The sequence below is a fragment of the Ptychodera flava genome, chromosome 21 (assembly GCF_041260155.1).
Source record: "Ptychodera flava strain L36383 chromosome 21, AS_Pfla_20210202, whole genome shotgun sequence".
NCBI classification, from domain to species: domain Eukaryota; kingdom Metazoa; phylum Hemichordata; class Enteropneusta; family Ptychoderidae; genus Ptychodera; species Ptychodera flava.
Genome location: NC_091948.1, coordinates 34465360 through 34489002, shown reverse-complemented (window position 1 = coordinate 34489002; position 23643 = coordinate 34465360). Strand labels below are relative to the sequence as shown.

The following is a 23643-nucleotide window of genomic DNA, read 5'->3' as shown; positions in this document are numbered from 1 at the left end:
AGGTAAAAATGTTGGAGTATTATTGAGAAGGACTAATGTGCTTTGACCCTACGTCGAATTTTACCGATTTCGATGCATGCTAGGTGCATTTTTGGCGATCGAAAAAAGTGTGTGGCAATGAAGTGACACCCCTTGGGTAATGTTAGGCTGTATTGAATTTGCAACGCACATGTATAGTTAGGCAGCAACGCACATGTATAGTTAGGCTGTATTGAATTTGCAACGCACATGTATAGTTAGGCAGCAACGCACATGTATAGTTAGGCTGTATTGAATTTGCAACGCACATGTATAGTTAGGCTGTATTGAATTTGCGACGCACATGTATAGTTAGGCTGTGTTGAAATTTGCAGCGCATACTTTGTTCTTTTCTGCAAATAGTATCAACAACGACAACAACAATAACAACAACAATAACAACAAATTTACTGAGTCCAAATATATGTTTATTTATCTTCATTTTTAAATATTTAATCATCATCATCGTCATCATCGGAGATTGGACCCCCTATGCGTGAATATGAATAATAAGATTAACAACTCAAAGTATCGTAATGTTACAGCTCAAACATAAATCATAATCAATCACAAAATAAAATGGAGCACTTGTAGGTCAAGTCGAGATACTTTTTTCTGATAACATCTCTGGATTTGCCAATTTTTACAGAGCATGTGACAGTGCATCGCATATTGCTCAGTTTCTGGGGCCCAGTTGTCATTTGCTCCTGAAATTTTCGGAAATTTTGACGGTTTTCTTGGGTTTGCTGATAATATGATGGAAATAACAGACTCCGCTCTATCAATTAACGTTTACTTGTGGGCGCAGGCACTAGGCTCGAGGAAAGCCAAATTAACAGGCTCGGCAAGCCTCGCCCGTTATTTTTGGCTTTCCTCTTGCCCCTAGCTGGTCCAATAATCAAATTATCAAACAAGGTACATCACATCGCGAGCCAGAGCATAATTTCTGCTCCGCTGACCTACGCAAAAATAAAGGGTAACGCTAACCTGTTGCCATAAAGAGGCGCGTGATTAACGACGATGTAAAAAATATATTGGATCATCCAGAGCGGTTCTGGATGATCCAATAAACGGTGGTACGGGTGGTACCAGGTGTCTTGAATGGGTAAGCATACCTTGCTAGCTAGCCAAACCCATCAGGATTGATCCTAAATCGAAAAAAATGTGAGTTGTGCAATTTAATGATATAGTTTGGTGTGATGTCACTCATCATTTGAGTATCATATTTCTTAGCTATGTCTCCATATCTACCACCAAACATTTTGAAAGATCCTACCATTAGTACCAGTCTACTTTCCCATGGCGAGTTTTTGTCATCAACATAAGGGATTAGTACGGTAAAATCAGATAAAGGGAGCAATATTTTTTCCTATACAAAACTAGCTAAATCTGTGTATTTACAGACGTTTGAAATTCATTTAATGTACTTGATTAGACTAGGGTGCACGTGGTTAGAAGTTGATGTGTGTATAAGAAATTTGATTTCTGAATTTAACCGAAATATTGCTCACTATATATTGGGGTCTATGAGAAAATTATGAATAATGTTTTTACAATACTAAACTAAGTAAATCTGTGCTTTTATAGGTTTTCGACAATTGATACAAATGTACTTGATTTAAATAGGGTGTTTGAAAGTTAAAATGTGGACAACAATTACGATACACCCAAAAGTATTATTTCACTTTTCAGGGTAGTCACCAGGTAACTGTCAAATATTTTCCCTGATAAAACTTGCTATATCTCTAATATGTAAAGTAAGAGGAATTGTTCAATTTGCCCTAAGTGGACTCAATTTACAAGAAGACAAGCCTCAGAGTTGCGAAGGCAAGATGTTCATGTGACAGATAATTATAATTCTATTCAGATTACAGTTTTCCTTGCTCGACACTGCCTTTCAATTTCAAATTAAAGCATAAATTGTGTGAACATATACACACAATTCGTGCTTTGAAATATATACTACATGTACCGACAGGTAATCCAGTAAAAACTTGTTCTTGGCAACAAGTATTTATCTTTGCATACGAAAGTACTGTGAACTATTTTATTTTCACTTGAATTTATTTTAGCTGCAAACAGATTTTCATTGTTTCACTGTGTCTTATTTTCACTTCGTCAAGTCTGATTGGATTTTATTTTAGCTTAAAAAAGGTTCAGCAAAAGTAACAAAAATAAATTCCACGTGAAAATAAAGTATTCCACAATACAACAAAATCGGCTGAAAATATAAAATTTCTTTCAGTCACTCGAATCCGAAACCGAATCCGAAACTAAATCCGAAACCGAGTCTAACTTCAGCATCGTGAAATTACTGCGACTGCGCACTCCAATTGCTTGCAAAATGGCGGATGTTTTAGATCTTCACGAGGGAGACGAAGAATTCCAGGTTGACGAGGAGTCAGACCGTAAGCCTTTTCGCTTTAAACAACTTCTTAAATAGTTGCAAATGTACAAGTTGAAAATCGGCTCTGTCAGCTTTAGTGATCGGCGATCAGCAGTCAGATTCAGGGCGTTCAATGCAATTGTAACCACTAACGTAACACCAACGTGTTTACAGTCATTTGTGTGTGTACTGTATATAGGGCCATGTTAGAGGCTTTACATCCCGTTCGTAATCTCAGTCTCATGTTCTGCTTTTCGTTTCTCAGAGGGTATACAGAAATTGAAAGAGAAGGCTCGGAGGAAGAAGGGACGAGGATTTGGTGGTAGTGGTGGTAAGTTCAACTGTTCATGATGACGCGATATATCGATCGATCAGATCATGAAGTTCTTTTGCAATTGTGAAACTACAGGTAACTGGTCGTTTCGGCACCAAGTCATTTCGGCCCAAGTCGTTTCGGCCTCGCAATTTCCGGCCCAAAGTCGTTTCGGCACCGCAACCCAAGACGTTTCGGCATCCCTGTTTCGATTTGTTTTCAAACTATTTAGTAATTGACTGACCGGTCATATTCGTAAGCGTGACCTTTGCGTTCTGACCAGTACTTTTCTCTACTTTTCTGTGCATTTGTGTGACATTTGCCATTATTTGGCACCGCTTTCAAACATTTGCCGTGTCGGCGGCTATTGCTATCGATAAACTTGTGTCACAGATTTGAAAATGATATGAAGTTTTTTTCTTACGGTCTCTTACTATGTTCTCACAAAGTGAAGCATGATGTACATGAATGTTATTTGACACTACTTTTTTAGTGCTTGGATGTGCAACATTACGCTCCAGCACTAGTTCCCTCAGATAGCCCTGAGCAGTGCCGAAACGTCTTGGGTCGCGGTGCCGAAATGACTTGGGGCCTGAAATCGAGAGGCCGAAACGACTTGGTGCCGAAACGTCTAGAAACCAAACTACACATGATACATTTAGTAGCGAATATCAGCGAGCCAGCCGGCGTACATTTTAAGTTTAAAGTGAATGAGACACAAAAATGTACGTTTTATATCGTATGTTCTTGTAATACAGTAAACAAAATAGCTGTACTTTCTTTTCAAACTAATACAAGTTATTCATTCTTATAGATGACAAAATCTATAACATCACTAAAATAGCTGCAAAACTGTAACGCTACGGTGAGGCGGTCGGTGATTTTTTGTTTTTGCGACTTCGCTCACCAGTAGCGCTACAATGCCGATGGCCCTGGGGAGTATAAAATAAGCGCATCCCACTGGACTAGGCGTATTGATGTGAAATGTTACATATTTACTGCATTTGGTCGTACCATTTATCACTACTGAAGACTAAACACTATACTACACTTAACCTTGTCGTTTATGGGGTTTGGAATTTGTTCAAACACGTTGATCGCTTTCCGAAAACATTTCTGGGAGCAGCCATTACCAACTTCTGGTAATGGCGGCTCCCAGAAACACGGATGCCCCACGCTCAATGTTTATGGAACGCGATCGACGTGTTTGAACAAATTCCAACCCCATAAACGACAAGGTTAAGTGTAGTATAGTGTTTAGTCTTCAGTAGTGATAAATCGGTACGACCAAATGCAGTAAATATGTAGCATTTCACATCAACATGCCTAGTCCAGTGGGATGCGCTTATTTTATACTCCCCAGGGCCATCGGCATTGTAGCGCTACTGGTGAGCGAAGTCGCAAAAACCAAAAATCACCGACCGCCTCACCGTAGCGCTACAATTTTGCAGCTACACTAAATGTCAGAAAAAATTTTCTGAGATCGTTATGGGATAAGGCTTCTAGTCACCTTGACCCCTGAGTATATCGACCCCTTCAGCCCGGTCACCTCAACTCCACCACCCTAGTCATCTTTGGTTTTGAAGGCAGTGTTCTCCCCAGCATACAATTAGCGTGGCGGTGCCGCCAAGCTTACAGCTACGCCCGCCACCTATCATGAAGGCTGCCACACTGACGAGTCCAGCCGCCACGCTGATGACACGGTCCCGATGTTTGTAAAATCTTTTTAATTTCACTGACAATGATTGTTTCAATGTTCTGTGTATTGTCCTCATTTTGTTTATTTTCTACAATGCGGCACATTTACACCTCATTTTTGTCTACAGTAGTGCAATTTCAAAGGATCTGAACCTCAGAGGTGTTAATATAGACGCAATTTGTTTGTGCACAACAAAGTTGTAGAGTGGAAATGAAACACACTCTAATTTTCACACGGCAAACCTGCTGTGCGTGATCGATTGAAAGTTATCACTTGGTCTGCTGTGGCCCTGGCAGTCCCTCCTAAATGGAATCTTCCAGTCTTTGCCAATCAGTGATCTCGTACTATGCGTAAATAGTATTTGTCTGCGCTCATAACACTAAGGCTTCTTTGCTTAGTCTACTTTTGCTATGAAATCCACCTTTCTATTGGACAGAGGTACTCTCCCTTTATGCCTTACGGACATGTAAATGTATGGCGGCTGTTTCAAGCTAGCTGTTGTCGCAGCTATCGATAGCGGTCCAATCCACAGAAATTTTGTAACACTAGAAGTTAATCTTACACAGACCAGCAGTGTTCGCGCTAGGATTTTTTTCAAATTATCCACGGTCTGCTGGTGTGGCTAATTCATGCAAAAAAACATTAGCCACAGCAAAAATTGATTAGCCACGCAAATATTTTACTAAAAACACAAAGATGTACAACTGATGTGACTCTGTTATTTAAAAGTAAACAATGTTTGACGTCACTGGAACATTTCTTAACACACTTCATGAGCAAATCATTTTTTAGTCATAACTCAGTGTTCTCCCCAGGATTTTGAAATAGGGTGGCGGCTATTTGCATATTAATTTGCATAATATTTTACATATCATTTACATATCATTTGCATGATTTTTGCATATGTATCATGGGATCTCTACTTGCAACTTACACTGAAGACATCTTACTTTTAATACAAGACGCATTGCTTTACATGATCAGTATTTTATTAACATTCTCAAACAGAGGACATCAAAAACTTAATCATAAATGGTAACAACATATTGGACAGGCAGATTAGTTTTGTCAAATATTTTATCCATACAATGTCCCAATACTTGTATACATACTTTTGTATACATACAATAACACTTACTGCACAGCCAGTAAGATAATGCATAAATGTAAAAAAACAACGTAACAGTCATATAAAAAACCCAAAAATTGCACAAATTCAGTGTAATGTAAATAAAACAATGTTACAGTCATATAAAAAATACAAAAAATGCATTAATTCAATGTAATGTAAATAATGTAACAGTCATATAAAAAATACAAATGCAAAGTTTTGGCAGTACAATAGAGCAATACAGCTTGTAAACATAGTACTTTCAGTGAACCACAGAGACTATTCCTACACTTTCTCCCCTGACACAAGCTCCCTAATCTAAATTGATGCGCCTAGTCTTCTTTGATGCCCAGATATCAGCAGCTGCAGAGAAGTCGAAGTGGTTCAAGTCAGGCCCCTCCACACTGATAAACGTCAGGCACTGCAGGATCTTCTCTGACAATCTGTTGTGCAGCTTGGTCTTTATTCTTCCAATGGCTGAAAAGCCACGCTCACAGTCTGAAAATGGACAAGAATAGAAAATGCATATAAATAATAGAATTGCTGTATTTGTCCTACAGTACAAAAGTTATGTTGCAATGCATTCAAGTAAATTCAAGCATTATATATAAAAGCATTTTAAATTAGTGAATTATATTACAAATTTAGCACTAATCTTCAGATTCCTTTCTACAAAGTACTTCTGTTGTTGGTAACAAACATGTTAAAACAGTACTGTATAAACTTCTTTCATATACTTTATACAGGGTTTTACATCACTTTTTACTTTTGAGAGTCCCTGGGACCCCTGGTGTAAGAAAAAGCGAGTCCTACATCAAAATATGGGGGTCCCAATTTATTTCACAAGAATATTTTATTGTTTATCCATGCCATGGTCTTCACTGTGTTCAATTAGTATTAAAACATGGCAAATGGTTGCACATTTCTTAAAATAACTCTTACATGAAAATGCTAGTTCATACTGAGGGCCCTCATTGATCAATTCAAAGAACACTATCCATGATTGAAATTATCTCATAACTTTAATGACAAGTTCACAACGTTGTGAAATTTGAACAAGTATTCAAATTTGGCAAATTGACAAGAAGGTAAGTAATTCCATACTCTGAAATGGCATACACCTAGCAAGTCCAGTAGGTTTGAGTTCACACTCTGCCAGCAGCTCCTTCGGCAAATAACCTAGCAGTGTTCATGAAGTCAAAATCATCTATGATGGGGCCAACCAGTTTGATGAACATTAGTCTATTAAGCCTTTGAGGATTGAGTCTATTTCGTGCCCTCTGTTTGATGGCATTTTGTACTGAAAAGCCCCTTTCACATGGGGCAGAGGACACTGGTATGACAAGAGCAATTTTAGCTAGGATGGCAAAATCAGGATACTCCTCTGTAAAATCAGTTAGCAACAGCTTGATATACATATCAAAATTCAGTGCGTCCCTATGAGATCTTGTGAAGTGTTTGTAAAACAGAAAGTGTGCCCTAGCTCTATTAGCATCAATACCTGGTGTATTGTTATAATGAATCAACAGTTGCAGGGCATGAGATTTGAGGCGAGCGATCGCTCCGCTCGCCTAGCGCTCGCGCAAATCAAAATCCACGCGAACGATTTTCCGCTCGCGTGGCAACTTGGACAGGACTGCGACATGTTCACAGGATGAATGCACTGCAAAAAAAACTGGCGTCTGAGCACGTGTTCATCATCGGAATGACAGGCTACAGCCTGCAGTCGACTTCAGCTTCTTTTTTGTAAAAATTAATTAAATTGTAGCGAACATATGAACAAGAGAAACAAAGGCCATGCGTACGTGTGCCCATACCGTGTATGTATACATGTATATGCATTCGCGTTCCGAAAACACACGGTCCCTACAAGGGATTAGCCGTGGCCGTGGCTTGTAAAATTCATCAAATTGTGTTGCTTTATATGCGATGTCTGTACAGAGTACGCAACCAGAACTGTATTGAACGTAAGCCTGGCATCTGTCCGGAGCGGGCACTCCCGTACTTAGCCCTGCGTACGATGCCGTGTGTTCCGCTACAGCTAACCGCGGGGCGGTTTAGCTGTAGCGGAACACACAGCATCGTACGCAGGGCTATCCCATACTGATCATACAGGCCACAGTTTTGTGGAGGGACCGTGTACAGGCAATTCATTCAACACGAATTTTGTGATCCTCCCTCATTTGTTCGTACTTATTTTCTTGAAAAGCGTTTAGCTTCATAATTAGGAAGAACCGTATTTTCGATGAATTAAGAGCACAGAGATTTCGACAAGAAATGAATATGCAGTTTGGAGAAATATTTGAAGACCTTGATGCACGATCGCCGCTCTCATATGCGTACTATGAAAACCTCCTCGGAAATACGGCGCCCAGTTTCTCCGCCGGAAACAGCCGATTTTGAATCCAAAACTTGCACTGATCTTCGTTTTCGAGCACGCCCACCTCGCCTAGGTACACGATGTGCTCAACCGCGCTTATAAATTTACGCAAAGCCTAATTTTTTCTCTCTATGCGAGGGAAGCGTTCGTATTCGCGCCGCCATTGTTAATCTCATTCAACCCATGAGCACTCGGGCGAAAACCAGCCTTGCAAACAAAAGAGCATCGCGATATCGAACTTCAAAAGAAGACGTTTAGTTCTGAGAGGAGTGCAACAAGAGAAAATTGTGAAGTATGTAAAACTTCTGAAGAGATAAAAAGAAAAAATTATTTTGTCAACAGAAAATGGTCATCGTAGATTGTAATTAGCTAAGAGGTGGTTATACAGAGTGCTACATCGATAGTGCACAGCAAGTTGTCTGTATTTTGTGACTTGTCCAGTGATCAGGACTGTATTGCCGATACTGGTTCTTACTATAATAATACTCCTATAACAAACAAATACTAAAACAAAAACAAAAAATCCGAAAAAAAACCTAAAAATAGATATTCTCAAGTAGAATGCACAAGACACAATTAACAATTTCGTAATTCTTTTTATTTGCTTCACTCTCTCTATGCATTTCAGGGGAGTAGTTTTATCACTCTCGTAACACTCCCGCAGATAATTTTAGGAGAGTGATTTTCAGCTCACCAGCACTTTTTAAATCTCATGCCCTGCAGTTGATCAAGCTGGTTGACCCCATAGTCAGGTAGGTTGGCCACATTTTCAGGATATCTGTGTGGGTTTAGAATTACATCAAAACATTCCAGAATATTCATCTCATCATCTGGAAATCTGCAATCTAAATTCTGCAGTAGTTTGTTGATATAATTTTCTCGTACACTACAGAAGCTCTGTCTGAGTGGCTGATTGTAAGTGATTTTAATGTTTTTGTATGTGTTTTTCTGACCATTGCCAGGAACATCACCCAAATCATTAAAGACTTCTCTGACAGTGTGTGAATCATTAGTCATTGTATTCAATGTGTCCCTAATAGACTGAACACTTTTTAGCTCCCATAGCCATATTTATATATGGCAATGGAAGCTATTCTTATAGGCTAGGGAAATGTCTGTATGTATGTATGTCTGTATGTCTGTATGTCTGTACGTCTGTATGTCTGTATGTCTGTATGTCTGTCCGTCAACATCAAAAACTCCAAAACCGCTGTACATTTCATCTTGATATTTGGTGTGTACATGGATGATGGGCTGTAGATGAGATTTTGTTCAAATGAAGTTGTCATTGCCAAAAATATGCAAATTAAGTGAAAAAATGTAAAAACAGTCAAAATTGAAAAAACTCAATAACCACTGAGCAGATTACATGAAAAATTAGCATGTAAGTACTTTGGGCTGACATGAAATGATTGTGCGCATCTTGGGTCAGTATCTTGGACTTGCTATTTTTCATGAATTTTTTTGTAATTTTCTCCCATTTTTGGTCAAAAATCTGCTCTGAAACCACAAGTCCGATTGATTTTAAACTTGGTATGGAAGTGCATAGGAGTGACCTTTCCCAAATTTGGGAAAATCGTGGTGAATTTGCATATTTTTAGTTTACACGTCCATAGACTCCCATGTATAAGGCAGATCTCCATAGACTCCCATCTATAAGGCCACGAAAAATAAAATTTAGTTTCTCATCGTATTCATATTGCAAAAAGGATGCAGTGACACAATTTTTAGTCCCCACGGATGAACTCCAGTGAGCTTATAGATTGGGTCAGTCATGTCCGTCTGTTCGTCCATCCGTGAGTCCATCCGTTCACGCAGATATCTCGGATATTTTGACAAAATGTCATGTGACCTTGATGACCTTTGATCTCAAATATACATATTTGTCCATAACTCAGTAACCACAAGTGCTACCACCCTTCATATATGGTATGATGGGACAGCTTATGACGCCACAAATTGTACCTCATTAATTATGCACATATCTAATTTTGAGCGAGCCAATAGAGCTAGAGGTCTGATTTTTGGTATATAGGGATAACTTAGCAAAACAATTTTTTGACAAAATGTCATGTGACCTCGGTGACCTTTGACCTCAAATATACATATTTGTCCATAACTCAGTAACCACAAGTGCTACAGCCTTCATGTATGGTATGATGGGACACCTTATGACGCCACATATTGTACCTCATTAATTATGTGCATATCTAATTTGAGCGAGCCAATAGAGCTAGAGGTCTGATTTTTGGTATATAGGGATAACTTAGCAAAACAATTTTTTTGACAAAATGTCACGTGACCTCGGTGACCTTTGACCTCAAATATACATATTTGTCCATAACTCAGTAACCACAAGTGCTACAGCCTTCATGTATGGTATGATGGGACACCTTATGACGCCACATATTGTACCTCATTAATTATGCGCATATCTCATTTTGAGCGAGCCAATAGAGCTAGAGGTCTGATTTTTGGTATATAGGGATAACTTAGCAATACAATTTTTTTGACAAAATGTCACGTGACCTCAGTGACCTTTGACCTCAAATATACATATTTGTCCATAACTCAGTAACCACAAGTGCTACACCCTTCATGTATGGTATGATGGGACACCTTATGACGCCACATATTGTACCTCATTAATTATGCACATATCGAATTTTGAGCGAGCCAATAGAGCTAGAGGTCTGATTTTTGGTATATAGGGATAACTTAGCAATACAATTTTTTTGACAAAATGTCATGCGACCTCGGTGACCTTTGACCTCAAATATACATATTTGTCCATAACTCAGTAACCACAAGTGCTACAGCCTTCATGTATGGTATGATGGGACACCTTATGACGCCACATATTGTACCTCATTAATTATGTGCATATCTAATTTTGAGCGAGCCAATAGAGCTAGAGGTCTGATTTTTGGTATATAGGGATAACTTAGCAAAACAATTTTTTTGACAAAATGTCACGTGACCTCGGTGACCTTTGACCTCAAATGTACATATTTGTCCATAACTCAGTAACCACAAGTGCCTACAGCCTTCATGTATGGTATGATGGGACACCTTATGACGCCACATATTGTACCTCATTACTTATGCGCATATCTAATTTTGAGCGAGCCAATAGAGCTAGAGGTCTGATTTTTGGTATATAGGGATAACTTAGCAATACAATTTTTTTGACAAAATGTCACGTGACCTCGGTGACCTTTGACCTCAAATATACATATTTGTCCATAACTCAGTAACCACAAGTGCTACACCCTTCATGTATGGTATGATGGGACAGCTTATGACGCCACATATTGTACCTCATTAATTATGCACATATCGAATTTTGAGCGAGCCAATAGAGCTAGAGGTCTGATTTTTGGTATATAGGGATAACTTTGCAAAACAATTTTTTTGACAAAATGTCACGTGACCTCGGTGACCTTTGACCTCAAATATACATATTTTTCATAACTCGGTAACCACAAGTGCTACACCCTTCATGTTTGGTATGATTGGACACCTTATGACGCCACATACTGTACCTCAATAATTATGTGCATATCTCATTCTGAGCGAGCCAATAGAGCTGGATGTCTGATTTTTGGTATATAGGGATAACTATAGCAGAGAAATTTTTTGACCAAATGTCATGTGATCTCGATGACCTTTTACCTAAAATATATGTTTATGTCAATAAATAAGTAACCACAAGTGCTATGTCCTTTGTATTTAGTAGGATGGGAGACCTTATGACAACACACGCTTTACCTCATTAATTATGTACACATCTAATTCTGGGCAAGCGAATAGAGCTAGAGATCTGATTTTTTGGCATATAGGGATTAATTAGCAATATAATTTTTTTTTTTCAAAATGTCATGTGACCTCGATGACCTTTGACCTTGATTATACATATATATGCATATTTCAGTAACCACAAGTTCTATACCCTGCAATTTTGATAGGATATTAGACCTTAAGATGTCACATCTTGTACCTCATTTATAATGCGCATATGTATTTCTTGGCTGGCCAATACTGCTAGAGGTCTGATCTTTTTTCCCGATTTAGAACCATAACTTAGACATGCCTCATGTGTTTCAAATTGGGAACAACGACATAGACCTATGTGCCCATAGATCTCAACATATACACTCCAGTGATACTTCTTAATGACCACATTTTCCTGCCCCATCAAGACTAATACTCCTATTACAAGTGGGGACTATGTCATTGTAAATGACTTGTTGAGTTAATGGTTGTATCACAGTATTCGATATATCTAATTCTGTATTTTTTTCCATTTTATATTCTGAATAATTACATTAAACATATTTCACTGTCTCCAGTACATTTCATTTAAGTATTTTCACTTCATGCACTTTATCCCTTTCACACATGTTCAAATATCTGACCAGAGAACAAACACTAAATAGTCCAGGATGGGAGCTACAGTGTCATTGACGCTTTTTTTTGATATGGGATAGGTTGACAGAATCTTTCTGAAATGTAAGGCTCAAAATTCCAATCACAGTAAGGACATCAATCAATAAGGCAGTGAATAGCAGAAACAAAGAATTGGAGACAAATTTCAACAGGCCATCAGCCTTCCCCCTTTTTTGTCACTTGCAAGTGCCAAGGCAATTGGCTCAAAACTGATGAAAATCATCTTGACAGCTGATTCAACCGACAACCAACGAACAGATGTAGGCTCAGTAATTTGTTTTGCCTTCCCATTCAACAGAGTTTGAATTTCTCTAAGTTTGTCATATCTCACACTAGAGTCATTGAAGTATTTATACAATGAATGGATTATATTATGATATTCTTTGCAATATTCAATATCTCTGCCTGCTTGAGAAGCAGCAAGATTCAATCGATGTGCAACACAATGCACTTGAACAAGGTTGGGATTTCTGGCTTTTAATTTTGCACCCAACCCGTTCAAACGACCGGTCATTACGGCCGCCCCGTCTGTTCCTAGTCCGTATATTTTGTGTACGGCAGCGTCACAGATTTCTTTCCTAATCAAAATTCAATCAAGGCGGTTTCGACCCCTGCAGCAGTGGCATCTGTAATTTGCTGGGTACCGAGGAAAGAAACATTCGCCTCGCCATTCTGAATATATCGAACATATATAGCAAGTTTCTTATGAACGGTAATGTCACAAGTCTCATCCAACATTATACCGATATCTGAGGACGTTTGTAATATTCAATGTCTAAGCCGTTCAGATTCTGTAGATGCATGATGTCAGTGAATACATCGCACGGAAGGTCACGTTTAGCGATCAGGTAAACAGTACGTAATTGTGCAGCGTACGCCTCGAGTTCGTTACTCTTACCCTGCAACTGCCGGTCCTCTGTAGATTTGCAAGCAGTAGTAAATTGCGACCTGAAGCTTAGGATTTTAACACTTGTGAGATGACTTTTCGAGTCCTGATGACGAGTGAGAGTTGAATGTTGAAAATTAGAACAACCTTCCATGAACGGGCATGTGACATTCACTTTCAAACATACATCGCATTCCATGACGTTTCGCTCTTCAGAATATCGAAGCCATTTAAACCTATCGAGCCAACTTCTGTTGAATGTTCGTAATTTTGCTGACTTGGCCGGGGGACCTGATGTATCAGTATCGCATGGCGTAGCTGCTGTTTCGGCCTCGACCAAACCTGCATCGTGCTGGTTGCTGCGGCCGCCGAAAAACTTTCGCAGATCGGCCTGTTTTGGGTGTTTGACACAACCCGCCATGATGCATAAACATGTGTTAATTGACGCAAACAAGAAATCGACCAATTAAGAATCAGTTTACATTTTGAAAGTCACTTTTTACGGTAATAAAATTTGTTTCCGCGAGTACCATTGGTCATCAAACAGTGGAGGCCAATGCACTACGGAGCATTCCATAAAGTATGGGGTCGGTAAGGTTTACTGGGATGTGTTTTACGTGTTCAGCAGCTTCGCGAGATATACACCATGTACACTAGCAACAGATATTTCTGCGTCCGAAGGGACGCGTAGTTTAGATTTTGAGGGGTCCTGCGTCCGGTTTTATGCGTAAAGGACGCAGAAATGCGCGTCATGTAAACCCTGCTTTATAGTATTTACTCACCAGCAGTTGACAGGGGCAGTGTCAGTGCTATGGAAGCCAGACGATGCAGTGAGGGTGTGATGTCAGCAAACTTGGTGATTACAGTTTCTAGCATCTCTCGGTAGCTAAGACCCTTGTACGTTGTTTCCATGGATGACTTCAGGAAATTGAATTCACTGGTGACTGCAGCTTCATCCATCCATGCAGTGTTCTCCCCAGGATTTTGAAATAGGGTGGCGGCAAATGTGCATAATATTTACATATAATTTACATATCATTTGCATGATTTTTGCATATGTATCATGGGATCTCTACTTGCAACTGCAACTACACTGAAGACATCTGACTTTTAATACAAGACGCATTTGCTTTACATGATCAGTATTTTTATTAACATTCTCAAACAGAGGACATCAAAACTTAATCATAAATGGTAACAACATATTGGACAGGCAGATTAGTTTTGTCAAATATTTTATCCACACAATGTCAAATACTTGTATACATACTTTTGTATACATACAATAACACTTACTGCACAGCCAGTAAGATAATGCATAAATGTAAAAAAACAACTTAACAGTCATATAAAAAACCCCAAAAAATTGCACAAATTCAGTGTAATGTAAATAAAACAATTATACAGTCATATAAAAAATAACAAAAAAAGCATTAATTCAATGTAATGTAAATAATATAACAGTCATATAAAAATACAAATGCAAAGTTTGGCAGTACAATAGAGCAATACAGCTTGTAAACATAGTACTTTCAGTGAACCACAGAGACTATTCCTACACTTTCTCCACTGACACAAGCTCCCTAATCTAACTTGATGCGCCTAGTCTTCTTTGATGCCCAGATATCAGCAGCTGTCTTTCCTGATGGCGTCACAAGGAATAACACTCCACACACCAGAACCATTACGGGCCTTCATGTTGAACTTCTGACATGCCCTGCATAGCATTCCTAAAAGAAAACACGAAAAGGTCACTTTGTACAATAACAAAAGTATCCTGGACACTTCGATTTTACCCCCGAGTTTTTGCCTCCTTGGGTCTGGTTGTGACACGAAAGTTAATGTAATCTTACCAGCCACAAAAAATGACACCGCGAATATAATTTTGTAGTTGTTATTTTCGGTTGATAGTGTGGCAATATTTGCCATAAAACGTAAAACGAAGGAATGCGATGGTAATTTACAAAACGCTGTAGCCGCTCGTTCCAGTGAAAATTGTTATTGAAGCCCTACAGCCATAAACGTAAACAGACATGAAACAAAATGGCCGCCGCCCTGCACGATAGATTCTAGAGAGACATAGCAATTATCAACACTCACAAGTTACGGTGGCATTTGAAACTTAAAAATAACTTTCTAGAATAGGAGACCTACATTTGATCCCCTGAAAGGATGAGAGATATCAGAAACCACGCCGAACCAAACGATCTCTGCGTTCTCACTTTGAACTGTTAGTTAGTACTCTCCAGTACTCTCCTCCAGTCATACCGTACAGTGCTCGGATCAGCACGAGCGCCCTCGAAACACACCGATCAATTTTGACAATACACGACGCAAGGTTTTGACGAAAGACATTTATCGAACCGATCTGACATTAAGTTTATTAAAATCGCGAAAAAAATCTCAAGACAACTAGTCCCATGACAGGACGAATGAATAAAACTCAAAACGTCTCGAACGATATCACATGATTGACGGATAGTAAACAATAACAAGAAATGGCCGCCATTGAACACGTGCTACGATTGCATTTGGAAGTAAAGTGAAATCGCGTTTTCGTACACTTAAATAGGGCGATCTCTTATTTTTTAATCATTAGAGTTAAGTTTTGCCCTCAAACTGGTGAACGGGGAGTGAAATTTGCGGGTAATCGGCCGCATGCCGAACACAAAAACTATGTTTACGTATTTAAATTTTATACGGACCGCGGACGTAGCACAGGCCTGTACAGTAAACGAAAACGGGCGACTGTATTTATTTCACCTACCTTTTTCATCTGGAGTTACAATCAACCATGGAAATAATTTTTTCCATGTCGGGTCAACACCAGTTACTCTTCTCTTGTTCTGTGATGATGGTGAGTTCACGGCCTTTCTCTTTGTTGATTTCGTAGCAGGCGTCAGCGATGACAAGATCGGTGAACACATATCAGTTGTGGGGGTCGGAGAACACGTTGCCGTAGGGCTGCTCGGAGATGGGTTGGTCTAACAGCAGAGCCAGGAGTCCATAAACTTGCGCTGAGACATGTTGCATTAACGATTTTGCTGAGCAAGTGACGAGTTCCTGATTTTTTTCTTTCTAGCTTTTTGATAGCTCATAGCGATTGTGTTGCCGACATGTTCACGGCAAAAGTCTTTGAAGTACTTTACCCGTACCCTTACCGCCATCCTTGTCACCCCCCAGGCCAAGTAATCAGCGTTGCCGCTGGCCGCGGTGACAACGTCTTTTATTGAACGTCTTTTATTTACGTCAGTAAACGGTTTACACCATCAAATTGCGTTTATAACACCTTCAAAATTAAGATTCTTTGAAATTGAACTTGACAAATGAGGTGTAAACGTGATAATTAGGGCCTATAGAACGTAAACAAAAAAGAGGACAATGAACAGGATGTTCAAACAACGAATGTCGGTGAAAATGAAAAGATTTTACAAAGAACGGGGCCATGACACAGAGTGGCGGGCCAAGTGGTAAGCGTGGCGGCCTTGATTAAAGCGTGGCGGGTGTGGCCGTAAGCGTGGCGGCACCGCCGCGCTATTTGTCCGCTGGGGGGAACACTGTAAACTCACTTGTACCGGGGCAAGAACACCAAAAAATTGCTAGCCCAGCCAGTTTCAACTGGCCTGCCTGTGACTTGTGGTTTCACTGCCTGCTCTCCAGCCGCTAAATGTGAGCGAAAAATTGCGCTGACATGAAGATTTTTTACCTAAATTTACGAAAAATTGTTTACCAAAAACTATAGCAAAATACCACAGACTTTTTTCTCCTTGTCTTTGAAGATACGAATCAGTCATTTTTTTAGCATAGAGCATGACCGTTTACACATGATATAACATTGCAGTACCTGATCTGATAACATACTATGCTTTTGTGCTTTCCTACAACCACGGGAGCTCCATTTGAATTTCACTGTGAATGCAATAACCCTATGAATTGGAAGCATTCTGCTCCTTGATACCCATGTAATAATTGCGGAAATAAATGAAATTACAACAACAGCAACAACAACAAAGCACACACAAAGTAGCATGTCATGCGATCGAAGTTTCCGATCGCGATGCGACGATGGTGGTTGACTCCCACATGCATGTGTTGTAAAGCCTGGACTGTCATGATGAGCGCACTATTTTTAGCTACTATAGTCTATAGAAGCTATTGGGATGGGTATCCATCCGGCGTCCGTCGTCAGTCTGTATGTATGTATGTATGTATGTATGTATGTATGTCCGTTTGTGAGGCGTCCGTCCACTCAAATATCTTAAGAACCGTAGTACTTACTGATTTGATATTTGTTGTGTAGATGAAAAATATGATTTTGAGAAACTGTTTTTTTTAATTTTTTGATATTGTTGAAAATAGGCAAATTAATGCCAAAAAAGGCGTTTTTGGTAAAAAATCTTCTTCTTCATAACCGCTGTCAGACAGCTTTGTTATTTGGTATACAGGTCCCTAGGGATAACCCAATTTAGATTTGTTCAAATTGTGATGAAATATGCAAATGTGTATTTTTAAGGAATTTTTTTGTCATTTTGGTCAAAATTTGACTTACATTGTATGTAATTCTTGTACTGTATAAACCCTATCAATTCACCCAGAAAAATAATTAATATGATTTTAAATAATTGAATAATCATCAAAGCCAAATAATTTTAGTGTAGAATTATCAGAAAGTTCAACTTTTTTGACAGTCCATAGTGAAATGCTTACCATCTTAGAGGATTAAAACATGTAAAGGCAACTTTCCTGAATCCCAACTGTGACATATTCTGAACCATCATTTATTGTGCCCTGTATGTTATCTCAAAGAAATTGCTCGAATAGTTTGTCATGATAGGGTGGTCAAATAAATAGAGATAGAGAAAGTTCTAATTTTAATGTATGGTTGACTTGCTGACGATAAAATAAAATAACTTTTTGAGGAAAAAGATAGAGTGGTCAAAGTGATAGGGTTTTTATGGTAAAGCTGGGCTGTAAAATTCCTCATGTGCTATTTATAGCAATTATGCAATCTGTGTAAACAGTGCAATGAAAGTGTTACATGACTCCTTACCATGCTTTTGGTGACCTTGAACTTCTTAAGTTTCAAACATTTGTCTCTTCAGTGTGCTTTCTCTGAGTACGTACAGTCTCAACTTATTCAACAAACTTACTTACAATGTTAATTTGAAAGTAAAATGTGGTTGGTTAGGATGAAAATAACCAGCTTAAGATTCTTTATAACCTGACAGATATGCTGTATTTTTATGACGTAAAGCTTGATTTAAGCAAGTCTTGTTTACGTTAAATAGAATGTAATTAACTCTCATTTATTAGCTAATATTATATAGGGCTCAGCCCTTGGTGTCGCGCCAGGGGTTAAGATTGGCAATGTTATTTGTATTGATTCATGATAAACTGTAATTGTTACTTCATAAACGTTTATATGACAACTATGCCCAGTTTCCCTCTGATGAAAGCAGTTCACGTACTTACACGACGTCAACCCTGCAGCAGAGCAGGTATAGATTTTCTGTAACGTGTAAAAATTTTGGACAAAAATTGGCAATTTTTACAATGATAACAGCCTATTGCGTTAAACAAGGACGTATTATGCAATCATTATCATTGTAATGGTAACCGCACTGCCCACCTTCCACTTGCAAGCTGAAAACAACGTTCCCTCGTGCTGAAAACTAACAGCGTTCCGTCTAAAAACTGGCAATTTTTGAATCTAATAATTGACACAGGGGGCGCTTTTCTAAAATTAAATCCCAGCATTCTTTGCGTATGCCCCCGTTCATATGCACGACAGTTTTCTCCCTTTATCTATATCAAACGATATTTGTATCGGCGACAAGGTGATAATAACATTTACTGGCTAATAAAAGAGGTATATTTTATAAAAGGCATTTTATATCATGGTAATTTGTTTCGTATTTGTTAATTTACGAGAACTCAAAAAAAAACATGGCGGCGCCCATGAAAGAAGGGTACACTTCAGTTACTCACATAGTATATTATGAATAAGCGCATGCGTAGTCAGTAAGCCGCTGGCGCGACTACTATAGACTAATATTAGGGATGTTACATGAAATTGGTAGATAGCTACAATAATAATAAATAATATATCAAAAGAAAGTTCTCTTCAAGACCAATTGATTGCATTTTGTTTGATGAAAATTGGTTTAGTACGTGCAGAGATATGTCCTGTTGAATTTGAAAAAATCAGCTTCCTATTTAGAATTATGCCATGGTAGACACCTGTAGTTTTCATTACAACCAGGTGACCCAATTTGAACATTGTTTGAGGAATCTAGAATTGTAATTTCTAGTGCTTTTTGCAATAACTCAAGCATTTCTTATTGAATATTGATGAAATTTGTTGTGGATATTGTTAATGAAATGTTCAATGGCTTTTTTATTTTTATAAATGAAAAATATTATTTAGAATGCTGTTTACAAGGTAAACAAATAAACAATACCTGTAAACAATCAAATGATACCTGTGACATTTTAGAACTTGATTTAAATTTAACAAAATATTTTTTTATATTTTTTTTTAATTTGAACTTCGGAATTTTTTTAAATTTTTTTTTGTTTGATTACAACTTTTATTAAATGATTATGAAATATGTCTGATTAATGTAGATTTTAAGTTTAACAATTACAGAGAACTTTTCAAAAAAGTCAAAAAAACTTCGTTCTCAACCCTTTTTCTATGCCGTAAAACAGCAACACGCATTTATAGAATGAACAACTGCATTAAACTGGATGCAAAATTACGCTGCCCCGGAAATACCATAGACCCTCGAAGTCAGCGGTCCGAAATACAAACCAGTATAAAAACCAACTTTTCCAAAGTCCGGAACACCATCAATGAGGAAAGAACAAATTAATAATCTACGGCCTTTTTCTTCAGAGAGAACCAAAATAGTCCCCTTCTCGGGAACTAAAGATCGAAACTAAAATTTCAGTAATAGTATCGGCAAAGTGTGGTGCACCGTGCGTATGCCTACACTGCAGTGCTGGCTTGCACAACTTCTCAGTGTCTATCGAAAAATATCACCCGGAAATCAAACTACTTCGAACAAGATAACGTTTGAAAGGGTAAACTATATAAATATATCTCTACATCCTTGCGTTTAATAAGAAATCAGACAAATCTAGCTGCAAAATCGTGAACGTCGGAACTCAGCTTAGACCTCATAACACAGAACATGCGGCGAAGCGGTGATTACTTGTATGTGATTCCTGGAGTGCCCGGATGTAAAGTTGGGGTGAAACCATACTCGCTAAAAAGAGCCTTAAGCATCATTTTTCGCATCGTCAGACTTGTAATTATTGCAGAATTACAATTAATATTTATCATAAAATTAATTTTTGGGGCCGAACGTTTAAGGAAATCAAGATTTTCTTTCAAAAAAACACAAACAAAACACAAAGTTTGATCATTGATTGAGTTTTTCTCGGCCGATTTTAACGTTCGCCCCCTCAAAATGAAGCCCATGATCTCGTCTTTCGTACCATCCCTAAAAAATAGTGATGCGATCGGAATAAGTCATGCGGAGAGCCTATCAAAGAGGTATATATTCGATCTCTTTCGCGGGACATTTGAGATCACGGCACAACGCTCATAATGGACGCCAAAATCGCCGGTACGCGTGAGTTTGTAGTCGTGCTGCTTTGCCATTTATCGTAGTACAAAAGTGAAATTTCCCAAAATGAAGTTAAAATAATAATCTTCAATACTACAGTTTCTATTTGGTCTATTTAAGAATTAACACGAAAGTTCGGACTAGACCTGCATCGAACGCGTACGTTCAACACGAATGTCATGTGACCTAAAATCCCTAGTAATATAGTATGTACCATATGTACATGTACAGTACATTGTATGTATGTATGTATGTATGTCCGTTTGTGAGGCGTCCGTCCACTCAAATATCTTGAGAACTGCAGTACTTACTGATTTGATATTTGTTGTGTGGATAAACTATATGATTTTGAGAAACTATTTTTATTAATTTTTTGATATTGTTGAAAATATGCAAATTAGCACCAAAAAAGGCGTTTTTGGTAAAAAATCTTCTTCATAACCACTGGTCAGACAGCCTTGTTATTTGGTATACAGGTCCCTAGGGATAACCCAACTTAGATTTGTTCAAATTGTGATGAAATTTGCAAATCTGTTTTTTTGCAGAATTTTTTTTCCAATTTTGGTAAGGCCATCCTGAAATGAGCTATCAAAGATAATCCACCTTCTTCATCAAAACATGTGTCACTAAAGGTTATTCTCTACACAACACAGCAGAGCTCTGTCAACTGTTGAGTCGCTTGTTTTTCAAAACCGCTGGTCAGACAGCTTTAATATTTGGTTTACAAGTTCCTAGGATGACCTTAGTGAGATAATTTCATACAGTTAGGAAATACTTAATTTTGTATCCATGTCTATAGTAGCTTCAGGGACTTTGGCCCTATGTTTTGAAAGCGGTTAGCAAATATCATGACCGTTTACAAACCCATTACGTTTGATAAGATTACCGTACTGATGAAAGAAAGCAATAGAGGATGACCAAGTAATGGAAAATGGAAGTTCAAGTGACGGAACTGCAAGTAAAACCAAACTTATTTGTGGTATTTTTAATCCTCGGTCCCTCTTCCCTAATAGAAGAGTCCTTTTTGATGTCATATCCGCCATAGCTGTATGCCAGTCCGGTTGTCTCAACGTCGCGATGCGATGGATGATATTTTCTTTCTTGACAAGAAAGATTTCATGTGTCACAGCACGATCCAAATGATGACCCTTTTATTTGAGGCATTTCACTCATGACTACAACAAATTTCATTGCTATATTGTTTATTGTTATCTTTGAAAGGTCTGTGTTTTTGCGTGCTGCTACGGCCTAATCACAGTGCATGCGGTACATGAACTGTGGACCCACCTCAGTTGAATTTTTACGGAGCTTGACGTCAAATCGTATGGTTTGTTTGTCTGTTTCCGAGATTAAATTTAAGCTGCAATTTCCTGGAAATCCGTCTTCTTCATCCCAGAATTGCATAATACGTTCTGTTTAACCCTTTTCCTGCCAAGTCGGTGAAAATCCGCTTGAAATTCGGTGTAGCTAGAATCTGAGCAGCCACGGCCGTTATCCTGCCAAGGCGGTGGAAATCGGGCTACTTTTTGGTACCCCCTTTCCTGCCTAGTCGACGGAACTACGTGTAGCAAACCCTTGCTCGCGCTAGGGGTCGTTCGAGGACAGGTTTTGGGCGAGGAACGGCGTTTGCTCTCGAAATGGGTTCACAGAGAGTCCAACGACAGGGAAAGGTGCGGAAGCTACCCAGCCAGTCCCCCACCCCGGTGGGGGACTGGTTTTTTTGGGGGGACGAGTAGCGTACTTGGCAGGTTAGCACGTTGACGTATTCTAGCGGAGTTTGGGGTAACTTGGCTCTGAGGCACTACATAGATTGCGGCCGAAATTGACCGTCTCGGCAACGCTAATCTGTAAGGCAACCGCCTAAGACCGCCTCAGCTGGCGGTGCAATTTTTTGCCAATGGTGCGAGACGAAAATCACGGACTTGGTCCTGATTGATGGGAAGTGCGGACGGATTTGACGGACTCGGCTTTCTCTAAGGCAACCGCCTAAGACCGCCTCAGCTGGCGGTGCAATTTTTTGCCAATGGTGCGAGACGAAAATCACGGACTTGGTCCTGATTGACGGGAAGTGCGGACGGATTTGACGGACTCGGCTTGATTAGTCCCTGACATGGAACTGATCCGAACGGACTTGAGCGACATTTGTGAAGGGTAACCACCGCTTTTAACCGACTTGTTACCTTTTCGAAAAGACTACCCACTCAGATGTCGGACGTTGTCGGCTGCACTTGGCTCTAGACGTTCAAGCCGTGCAACGAAACACACCGCCTCAGCCTTGCCATTCAGGAACATGGCCTCAAAATTGATACCATTGTTCACCGACTTGGCGGCTGCGGTTAGGTGCGTGAACCGTTGTTCACCGACTTGTTACGCCTATGTTGTCCCTGTGAAGTTCGGCTAACGGCCGAGTCTAACGGGAGTTGGCAGACCTGTGTTTGGTTTATACCGTAGTATGACCGACTCAGGTAGAGGTACCTGTCGGTATATTCCGAGTTTTACGCACTCGGGCGTCAATGACGGGTCGTCATCACCGCTGATGACGTAGACGTGCTGGCCACGTTATTTGAAGGAGCCATGTTTGCCCAACGGACGAGGCCGAGACAGCCGTTGACAATTTTGGCATCCTTCATCTTTGACCGCCTTAGTTGGGTAAGCCGCTCGGCAGGCGACGGTTATGACCTAAACAAGCCGCTGAAGCACTGTTCGTTGCCGTACAAGAACGAGACGGCCAGTCCATTACTGCTTAATGGGCGATCTGTCGGGTTGG

The 23643-nt window shown here is 39.3% G+C and overlaps 1 protein-coding gene across 1 annotated transcript in view; it reads left to right on the top strand.

Moving 5' to 3' along the window:
* Positions 1-2268: 2268 nt before the first annotated feature.
* The window catches only part of LOC139122095 (RNA-binding protein 8A-like), a 30944-nt gene continuing 9569 nt past the window's right edge, over positions 2269-23643 (top strand). The window contains exons 1-2 of the mRNA XM_070687478.1: positions 2269-2426; positions 2670-2735. Of these exons, the coding sequence (XP_070543579.1) occupies positions 2363-2426; positions 2670-2735 (130 nt within the window). The 5' untranslated portion in view covers positions 2269-2362. The remainder of the gene's footprint in view (positions 2427-2669; positions 2736-23643) is intronic.